Source organism: Frankliniella occidentalis, unplaced genomic scaffold, assembly GCF_000697945.3.
Source record: "Frankliniella occidentalis isolate FOCC.00 unplaced genomic scaffold, Focc_3.1 Scaffold10, whole genome shotgun sequence".
NCBI classification, from domain to species: domain Eukaryota; kingdom Metazoa; phylum Arthropoda; class Insecta; order Thysanoptera; family Thripidae; genus Frankliniella; species Frankliniella occidentalis.
This window is the reverse complement of record NW_026267140.1, coordinates 1,812,837-1,823,437: the sequence shown is the minus strand read 5'-3', so window position 1 is coordinate 1,823,437 and position 10,601 is coordinate 1,812,837. Positions and strand designations below refer to the sequence as shown.

At 48.8% G+C, this 10,601-nt stretch overlaps 1 protein-coding gene across 1 annotated transcript in view; it reads left to right on the top strand.

Annotated features, from left to right (window-relative positions):
- Positions 1-10,601, top strand: part of LOC113209798 (protein still life, isoform SIF type 1-like) — a 31,349-nt gene that overhangs the window by 16,642 nt on the left and 4,106 nt on the right. The window contains exons 3-11 of the mRNA XM_052277398.1: positions 1,459-1,619; positions 2,397-2,581; positions 2,801-2,919; positions 6,361-6,559; positions 6,995-7,371; positions 8,975-9,069; positions 9,269-9,468; positions 9,883-10,063; positions 10,225-10,421. Coding sequence (XP_052133358.1) covers positions 1,513-1,619; positions 2,397-2,581; positions 2,801-2,919; positions 6,361-6,559; positions 6,995-7,371; positions 8,975-9,069; positions 9,269-9,468; positions 9,883-10,063; positions 10,225-10,421 — 1,660 coding nt within the window. The 5' untranslated portion in view covers positions 1,459-1,512. The remainder of the gene's footprint in view (positions 1-1,458; positions 1,620-2,396; positions 2,582-2,800; positions 2,920-6,360; positions 6,560-6,994; positions 7,372-8,974; positions 9,070-9,268; positions 9,469-9,882; positions 10,064-10,224; positions 10,422-10,601) is intronic.

Here is a 10,601-nt window from a genome sequence, read left to right as displayed (position 1 = left end):
CTCTTCCAAATCGAGCAATGTTTGGATTATGGATAAAATCGCCAGGAATTGAGAGTGTATCTCATGCTCAAAATGCACTTTTCCCATAGCCTCACACCCCTCTCACACTAGCTGTGTAATTAATATTTTTTGTTGTAAATAACTAAAGGCTTGACAAAGCAGCATGAAATACAAAGGTGCATGAATAAGTTTCTCTGTGGGTGCCTGTTTTGCACGTGATTCAAGATCGTGATGTTTCATTGCTCCCTCCTCCTCTCTCACACCCCCTACACCCCTCTTTGCTTGAGCTCGTGTGTCCAGCAGCGTCGAGCACTACCGGACTTGTGGGACGCTCGGGCCAGCTGGTCTGCCATGTCGTGGCGGTCCCCATATGGAGTGGTTGTTCTTGGTCCCATGTGTGGTGCGCCATGTCGAATAGTGTGGGGCAAACGCGGGGCTTTCGCGCTAGTGTGGGGTTTTTGGACGCGTTTTGACTTTGACGCCCACTTCTGCGCCCAACTGTGGTGTGTAGTGTGTAATATCGCTCAGACTCAGATGCGAGGGAGGGAAGACAAGCGGCTCTCGGGTGGAGGCCTCAAACGACACGACCGATCTAAACTTTACTCGGGTGCTCTAATCTTGTGATAATGTAAATCCACTGATCTGTGTAACGGATCCTGCAGTGTGTAGTTTAATGTGCTGGAGTCCATTATATCGGCTCCAGGTCTTTGTACAGGTCTTCCGATAAACAGGACCTGCAGGTTCGCAAGGATTCCACAGTGTGCTCTGGGCTCCTTCTCAAGTCATCTCCGTCCCACATGTGTGTGGGCGCGTCAGAGGGACGCCAATTTGAATAGTGAATTTGGCATTCGGGGACATAGACACGGAGAACTCGTGGGACGGGCAGGGTGGGGCGCTCCTGCTGCTTGAGGTTAAGGGGGGGGGGTGCAAACTGAGGGCGTGTGCGGTGCGGGGGAGGGAGAGAACTCGCAGGGGCGTTGTAGGCGTGGCCGAGCGTGGCCGAAACAGCAAACAGAAAGCCAAGTAGGCCTGTCGGGCCGCCCTGCAGGGAGTGATGAAGGAGAGCGAAGGCGGTGAAAATTAAACGGGGAATCCTTTGGCTGCAGCGACGTCAGTGGGACGGGGCCTTTATTGCCAATGGGAACTGTCGTTGGGGCGTGGCGTCGCCCTGCCCGCGTCGACTTGGCTTCCTCAGATGGTAGCCCGCTCTCTCGCTCCCTTACCCCTCCCCCTCTTTCAGTCGGAAAACTTGAAGAAACATGGCAAAAAGCTTGGATTTCGTTAGCCCCTCGCTCTTCATTTTCTCGCAAAACGTCGCTCCTAGTCCCCGCCTAACGATGGGCAAATACACAGTGACGAGACTGGCCCCGAGGAAAGAAGCAACAAGGCCGCTGTGAGCTGCGGCACACCACTGGCACGATGTGACGAGTGTGACGGTACTTTTGTTCTGTTTTGCAGCCGGGAGGAGACCCAAACATGTGGTGACGGCAGCAGGGGGGAGCAGTCGATGCGATGGGTAACAAGCTGAGCTGCTCCTGCGCGCCGCTCATCCGGAAGGCATACCGCTACGAGGACTCGCCATGGCAGGGCTCCCGCCGGAGAGACGGCCACCTTCTGAGGTGAACTGTTTTCTTATTTCAAGTTCATTTCGTCCTACTCTGGAAACCCAAGTGTGCAATTGAAGGCAGTACCTACTGCATCCCTATATTCATGCAGGAGGTGCTTGTAAAGTAAGCAGGAGGTAGTGTGTACTTGGTCAAGTCTGCAGGAAATCGTGTGTACTTGATCAAGCACACACTTAAACCTCCATGCATTTATGCAGGAGATTTAGTGTGTACTACGTCAAGTACACACTACCTCCTGCATACTTTTCAAGTACTCAGTACTTCCTGCATACATTTGGTATGCAGGAGGTACTGCATTTAAGTACACACTTTGGTTTTCACAGTAAGAACAATATTACTCTTAATGAAAGTTGATATTACCTTGCTTTTGAGGAAATATTCTAACTTTAAGAGGAAAGTCTTATTTGTATCAAGAAAAAAAAGCTTGAGAAACTTTCAGTTCAAAAGTACTTAAAACAAGAATTCACTTTTCTGGGTGTAGCCAGGGTTGAAAGGGAGATTGAAATCAAAGTCTTCTTGTCGCTTCGGACGTTTTGTGATAGCTGAACTCCCACTAACGATAATTTTAGTTTGTTGTCAAGTGGGCTCGAGTGGGCTTTTACGCCTCCAACATAATTTGATCTTCCAGCTATCTTACTTTACTGTTTTTGTCTGGGAAGAACTGGCTCGAAAAATTATTTCTCCCTATGCTGTACAAACTATTGTACTCATCTCCTCCGTTTACCCTTTCCTGTAGGCGGCCCGTTTATATCTGTCGTTATCTTTCCACAGGCTGTGGGCGGAGGTATTCCACGTAAGTGCCTCTGGGGCCGGCACGGTAAAATGGCAACAGGTGTCAGAAGACCTGGTCCCCGTGAATATCACCTGTATACAAGACCAACCAGAATGCGTGTTCCACATTACGGCCTACAACAGCCAGGTCGACAAAATACTCGACGTACGGTTAGTGCAGCCAGGTGAGTTGATAAGATAAATCTATCTATAGAGCAAAGCAAAAGATAACTCTGTTTTCTGTTAAATTGGATTTGATGGTACAACTTGTGAGTGCATTTTTACTATTTTATTGCATTTGCAAATCAATGAGAATGCCACCTTTTACCCAGAAATGCGTGGGTAAATTTTTCGTCTCTGAATTTTGTTCGAAACTAGTTGAACGTAAACTTGTGTTCCGACAGGCACCCGCATTGGGCAGGCGTCCGAATGCTTCGTGTACTGGAAGGATCCGATGACGAACGACACGTGGGGACTGAACTTCACGTCGCCCATCGACGCGAAGCAGTTCCGCGAGTGCTGCGTGAGTATCCGGGGTCCGCGTTGCCGCGGCATGGCCAGTGCCCCCCTGACGCGCAACGCCAGCGGGTCCGCCCACTCCTCCAACGCGCCGAGCCGCGCGCCGAGCCGCGCCCAGAGCACCACTCATGTAATCCTCAACCCATTTTGGGACGCCCAGAGTGCTGCGCAGGGTACAGGTGGCTGGGTGGTGTGCTTGATGCTGCTGCTGCTGCTGCTTTACGGTGATCCGAACATTCCCGACTGTTGTCATCCCCCTCTGTGGTGCTTATTCCTATTTACATTTGCGGTTTGGTTTTTGGTCAAGGCTAGCGGCCTCGGCGGGTCATGTGTTCTTTTTACAACTCGTTTTTTGCCATTTGCGAGTAGTATTCTTCACTGTTCAGTCTACTCTTACTTACATTTCAACCTAATTCAGTCATATAAGAGGCATGTACGTCAATTACCAACGCGGGAATTATTTATTTTCGGAACAGTGTAGCTAAGCGCCCAACCTGTGCCCTTCTGTACTCCTGACTGCAATCTGGGTTCCGCATTGTAATGTTGACCAGTTCCCCAGGCAACAGGCAGAGAAACGATTTCCCATTAATGCTGCTAACTTTACTCGTTAAGACTCAGACTCGCGTTTGTTTGATACTCAGGTTTATTTCTCCAGCAATTCATAACGTCGTTCTCTGTCTGGTGCCTCGGCGGAGTTGTCGTATTTCTACTTTTTTTTCGCATATTCCAATCCTGCACGACAACTCTTTCTATTTTTTTTTGCTGTGTGACGTATATGTAAGTGTCGGACATTCTCCACGAACAAGGTATACACGTACCACTAGCTTTGACAAGGTGCGGTACTGGGACCGGTATAGTTTGTGGAGAACGACCCTGCACGCCGTGAGAGACGTAGATGACTTGGTTAGTGTGTAACAGCTTCACACCACACGGTTGTTAGGTTGTACTTGCATGAGTGGGATGGACCCTTCAGTCCAATTGAACGGAGAAAATTAAGCTAAAGTTTGCACTGTTAAAAGCCTGCGAAGTATTTTGCTCCTTTGTAACTACGAAGCATTTACTTCGCAATTACAACGTGATGCTTTGCAATTACGAAGTGACACTTTGCAATTGCAAAGCGATGCTTTGCAGCGTTTTCATTGCTTTGCAATTGCAAAGCATCACTTTGTAATTGCAAAGTAAATGCTTCGTAGTTACAAAGGAGCAAAATACTTCGCAGCTCTGCAAAGCAAATGCTTTGTAGGAATTTAACAGTGTGAGATAAAAAGTTTTGTTTACCTTCATTAGCTAAACAGTTTCAGTTCACTGCTTCTGACAAACCCAAACCATCCCATCCAGCAGCTATTTAGTATGGCTTGGTATAACCTGCCAAGCATAGGCTGTTGAGCACAAAAAATGGCACCGAGTACCTTCCTCCTACTTTGTTCACTGGCCGTGTTTGTCGGTGGTCGCTGTAATTGGTACATGCATGGGCGCACTACTCGTGGCCTCCCACCCGCTTTGTGTTATCCCACCTCACTTTGCACCCCACCCCTTTCTCTTAATTTTCACACCCCTATTTATTCCCGCTACCGCCTTCCGTGTCGAAGGACAATATGTCTTTTGTCCAGGGTGGCGCGGCGATGGTGACCGTGAAGCACCCCCCCCCCCCTTTCCCCACCGGTCGGCCGGGGCCTAATGGGCTCGGTTGATTTACGCGCTGAAGCTGCTGCACCCCCTGGTCGGATGAAACGAAATTCGTTGCAGCAGCTTCAGACTCCCCACCCCACCTTGTCCTGAAACCCGCGAGTCGAAATGGCGGCTGCTTTTCTTTGCGTTACCCGGCCGCAGCTGCGCGCCTCGGTAGACATTTTAGAAAGTGTCTTAGCCCCTTACCCCTCCCACTTCCCAATTTTCCTTCCTTCACTCTGGCCAGTGGCGCAACGGGACGGCGAGGCCGAGGGCTGCCTATGGCGTTGACGACGACTTCTCTCTCTTTCTTCCTTCCCCTCGGCATTCTTTTATATCAAGTTGGTGGCCCTGTGGCCGGGCCCAGTGGCCGGGCCCCACCCCTCAGGTCGTTGGCTGTCCCAGAGGACAAGGTGTAGGGGAGGAGCGTTGCTGTACAACCATCAAGATCCGGCCAGGGCTAGCCATGCTCGAGCAAGTCTCCCGGCTAGGGCCCACCCCGCCAGCCCCAGGCTCCACCCTGCTCGCAGCCAGGTGGGCCCCAGGTGAACTTCTGAAGCTGTGAGGTGGACCGCGAGGAGTCCAGCTATATGTTTGAGCCTACGTTATTACTTGTCCCGTTTCGTGAACGTAACCTTGAATTTGTCAGGGGTTTTGCGTGTTTATATCGCGTATTCGCGTGTCAGTTTACCCCCTAGGGCAGCAGCTGCTGATGTGTGTCTTATTTCAGGTTTTCTCATCGGTGGGTAGTTGTACAAATATGGTCGAGAAAGTTTGAATGTCACCTTCTATACGAATTGTGCATGGTTTCTTTTTGTCTGACTTCACGTTAAGCTTATATTCAGATCAACACAAAAATGTTTTCAAATCTTGTTCTTTTAAAAAGAAAATCTAAACATGGCTGTTTAATAAACAAAAATCAATATGGAATGCAATGCATGGAATGCTCTTTCACTTAACTAGCAATATTACTAAAAATATAACACCAAAGTGTGGGGGACTGGAAAAAGATATTAAGGAAATTTGTTAAAAGTTTTTTTTTTTTAGGTAAGCAAATGTGAAAGCAGTACTAGACAAAAGAGATGATGTATGACGTGCTTGGTTCCTCCAGTCCTGCTCCATTATTGCGAAACTAAACAGCCACTTGCTTTGGTGAGCAGGTGGACATAAATGAAGTATGCCTTCAAACATATCTTTACTTCGTAGAGTTGGCTAGTCTCACATACTGTACCAAATCGTTTCGCTTGATTATATTTATTATTGGAATGTTGAACTACGTACGTCTCCTGTACTGTCTGAGAATGTTGACAGCATATTGTTTAAATAATCATAGTTTTGTGCGTTGAAGAAGGTTGCTCGCCAGATTGTACTTGCTTTGTAGGCCTGAACGATTTAGAATATGGGTTGGGGACGCCTCGAGCAAACCACGACATATGATCTCTATCCTATCGCCATCCTGATAGATGGTGGGTGGGGTTGCAGGAAGGACACGTTGCGTCCTGGAAGCGTAAAGTACGGACTCAATTCCACTAGAAATGTTATCTCTTGAGACACGGTCTTGCGCCAAGTCACTGTAGTATCAGAACGAATGAGCTTAGCATCGCGAGTTATTATGTATCATCAGGAGGAAGTATTCCCGGCTGTGTTATGGGTGGTAAGACTCCGTGTCCACTCAATCTGACCGTGGCGGACGTCGATGGCTTGCTCGAGGGTCTCCGTCCCCTCTGGGGCACCTGCCACTCCACATGCGTACAACGCCTTGCCCGCCATGTTGCAGTCGCCGTCTTTCAAGTTCTCGCGGAAGGCGTCATCGTCCTACTCGCTCAAGCTGGAGCCGCCCAACAAGCAGAAAGTCAAGGTGAAGCGGAAGCCCGTGTCGACGCCGGCGTCACCGTCGCGGGCCAGGGAACCTCAGTGCACGTGTATGACACCCGAGCAGTATGCACGGCTGCGGGCGCAGGACCCGCGTTACAGAGGTAAGTGGCGAGACTCTCCACCTCAGGTACTGTGGAAATGGATAGGCTGTACTGTTGCACTGTCGAGTACTGCGGGCCTGCCTATCCATTGCACGTAAGGCGCTTGAATGCATAGACAGTCTTGCTGTACATTCGCGTATTTGTGGCTGTGGCCCTGATTATCTTAACTCTAACGTGCGCTGGTGTTTGGGGGTATGTGTGGAAGCAGGAGTACTGCACACTCATTTATTGGCCTATGGCTATCCCTTTTCGGTCAGGGGCCAGAGTAAAAAGGTGTTTACAACCACCGAGGTCCATAGACGTACTTTTTGGCTTTGCCTACTGAGCTCCACTTTTGTCTGTGGCTGATTATATAGGACATATTTATTTTCCCTCTGCTCAGTACGGTATCATCGCAGATTTTAATCCACCTTGTTTTTTGCGTGTGTGTTTCAGTGTCATCCACTCTGCCTCGCGCGCAAACGCGTAGCCTGGACGATGGCACTAAGGTGGCGGCGGCCACATCGAGTACCTCGCTGTACGACAACATGGGCGTGGCGGGCGGCAGCCAGGTTGCTGGTCAACAGGGCACGCTCCGCGGGCAGCAGGCCGGGCAGCAGGCGGGGCAGGGCGCGGCTGGTGGGCAGGCTGGTCAGCAGGCTGGCCAGCAGGCTGGCCAGCAGGGAGGACAGCAGCCTGTGCCCGCGGCCAGAGCCACGACGGAGACGGCCACCCAGGCGCAGACCCACGGCCAGGCCCACAGTGGACACGCCCAGGGCACCACCGCCCCCGGCAAGGTCTGCACCGCGACGCAGGCGGGCGATGGCTTTTCAGTACGTAGGCGCCCTAGCAGGCGCACCAACAAGCGCACTGCTGCCGTGCACCCTTGTTTATTTAAACATTTTTTAAAAGTTTTAAAGTTTACTTTACCTGCCTTTGTTAAACTGCAATGTAAAAGTTGTGTTGTAAGACGTGTGTCAGGAACGGGGAGGTTTTGTAGAGGGCATTCCCTTCTACCACATAAATGAGGTTTAGGGTTGGACTTGCGCCAGTGATTGTCTGGGACGTCTCGTGCTCAGTCTTTCCCATTTTTATGCGCACATCTTGCTGGTTTGAAATTAAACTCGTATTTTCAATGAAATGTTTGTTTTGAGGCCGTAGCATTATTCCGCCCAACAAGCAGCGCACACCGTATAATTTACACGTGTAAACTACAGGCTTTTTGCCGGTATAGTTTGTTTTGTATGTCCCAGACCAGCACTGGGGAATATACACCGGAGACTAAATGAATATACGAGTACATTCTCAAAATCTTGTTTCCGGTCCATTTGTCACGCACTGTAAAAATAGTAAAGCACTAATTTTTTGTTTTAAGTTAGGCGACGTTATGCACCAAAGGAATTAGTCGCATATCCTGGGTGCTTTGTAGAAAACTTTTCCCTTTGATTGGTATTTGTTTCTAATGGTCCTTTTTGTTCACTCGTTGCTCTCGAAGATGTGTGACTTTTTAATACTTTCCACTTATTACACTTATACGTTAGTTTGTCCATCGTTTTGAAGTACCTAGAAAATCTGGTCCTTTAATTAAAGATGTTTGCTTATTGATATAAACTTTCTGTATATTGCACCAATACTTGAATTCACAATAATAATTGCGTATGTAAATGCTGCTATAAACTGGAGATAGCCTAGGACATTGCTTTTATTATTAAAAAAGTAAATGTTATCCATATTCCATTTAGTTTCCCATAACTCAGCTGCAAATTTGATTTCAAGCAACCCTTTTGGAGGCAGCCACTTTGGAGCTGCTGTCTGCTGAGCCTTCTGCAACCTAGCAAATACTATCATGAGTAGTGACGTTTTAGTTCAAAAATATTCTCATTATGTAGGGCAATTTCTCCGGCGTGAGCCCATGCACATTTAATTGATTTATATCGTGTGTCATGGCTACGACACAGCAGTGTTGCGGGTTTGCAGTGTGCATCCCTAGGGGCCATCGCGGCGCCCTACGAGTAGAGCGAGTAGTCAACCCAACATACAGGACGATCCACAGACCCCTTCCTTCACTTTGCTTATACTTAACCACATGCCGGCGTGCTGGCATCATGCTTGCCCACCATTTCTCACCACGGCACCCCACGGCCCCGTGAGAATATGCAACCCGCCCTCACGCCTGCAAGCGGTACAGTAATAAGCAAATTAAAGGAAGGGGTCTGTGGACCTCCCTGTATATGCAACAGTTTACTGTTCTGTCGTAGCGTTGACGCAATGGCACACCAGCAGATGCACCCTAGGATTCACAGTGCGATTGGCTTTCCTGTGCTGTATCGGAAAAGGACTAGCCAACTTTCGATACTTCAGTGACACTTTTTGAAACCTTTGATGCAATCTCGTTTACTATGTCCTCTTACGCATGTTTTTTTCTGTCACACCAAGGTGGAGCAGGGCAGTAAGAGTGAGGGAACCCAGGTGGGAGAGTCTGAGCTCGCCTCAGGGAAGGGAGGTGTTCAACGGCACCACCACATATTACAGTAAGTGTCGTCTGGCTTTCGTCTTCTAAACCACAAGGTTACCTCCCAAAACTGAGGCAATGAAATAAGCTAGCATATCCTGTAATGGCGGACGTTACAATGCCACTGCTACTCTAGAATTTGTTATAACTCCTTCATAAAGAATCCAGCAGGGACTTGGGCTTTTGCTTGTCAAAAACAATAAACCCGGTGGTTTCAGGGCGACCAAGTCCATGGACTACCAGGACAGTGCGGACCTGGTACGGGAAGCGGAGCTGCGGGCGGCTCAGCACAACATGGCGTACAACAACAACAATAATAACAATAACAACAACATCAACAACAACTTCCAGAGCATGCGGCGGTCAACGGCTGCTAACAAGATGAGCAAGAGCACTGACGATATGCGCGCACAAGAAGGTGAGAAACTTTGGAATACATAGATACCCTGCTCTGCAAAAAATGTTAACCACGCCCGAGGGGGCCACCACTAGCGTAATCCCTATGTAATCCTCATGTATTTCGAGTAATACTTCACCAAATTTTAAAACATTATCCCTAAATTTCACCTTATTGCCCAAATTTAATGGTTTTAGATCCAGAAATTCAAAAAATTTCAAGTGTAATCCATCTAAATTCACGTGTAATCTCTGTAATCATGTAATCCTGTGTACGTTCTATATCGGAGTGGTGGCCCCCTCCAACATGCCCCTGCCCGTAAACTTAATGTGGCACAACGGGCACAAGTGTATGCAGCTTCATTGTTCTTTCAAACTTTCTGGAAAGAATCTTCTTTGTCGAGCTTTTAAAAATAATAATCAATGCGCTTTGCAGGTAATTTGGGTGTAGACTCTAACACTTTAAAGCGGATGCTCAAGCCGATGACGTCGGCCGAAAGCCCCGCTACATCCCCAGAGATGACTAGACGGCGCTACAACCATTACAACCATCACAACCATTTCAACAACAACACTATGGATCCTCGACGGCAACCAGGACGATTCTCCGCGTCAAGGTGAGATCACGGCACCCAATCTTTTCATCGATTTCAATGATAAATTAACTGTGCAATCATCGGTAAACACTTGTAGGTGTGCAACACCATGGTGTACACTTGCAAGTGTGGATCTAATGTGGTGAATACGTCCTGAACACATAGTATGCGTCCCGTGTTAGGAAGTGGTCTGAAGGAATTGCACACTTGCAAGTGCACAACTTGAAGTTGCACGCTAGCAAGTGTTGCACCAGTTCCACACTTTTATCAGTGTCTTCAATGCTTAACGACTATGACATGAAGCTGTCCCAAAATACTGAAGTGGTAGTTGCTGGCCCGTCAACTCAGTCGTCCATTGGGGTCGCCTCGTTTGTTCGCGGTATGTAAAGCAAGGTCGGGTCGGGCTTGACTTGAGCATCCCCCGTGTCGCGTGCCGGCGGGCAACTACCGCTCGGTGCAACAGGTCAGGTAGGCAACTCGCACGACATTGCATGGCCCTAATGAGTCACCCGCCCGGCACTGACAAGGCCCTCCTTACCTCGAGCGGCATAGGGCAACA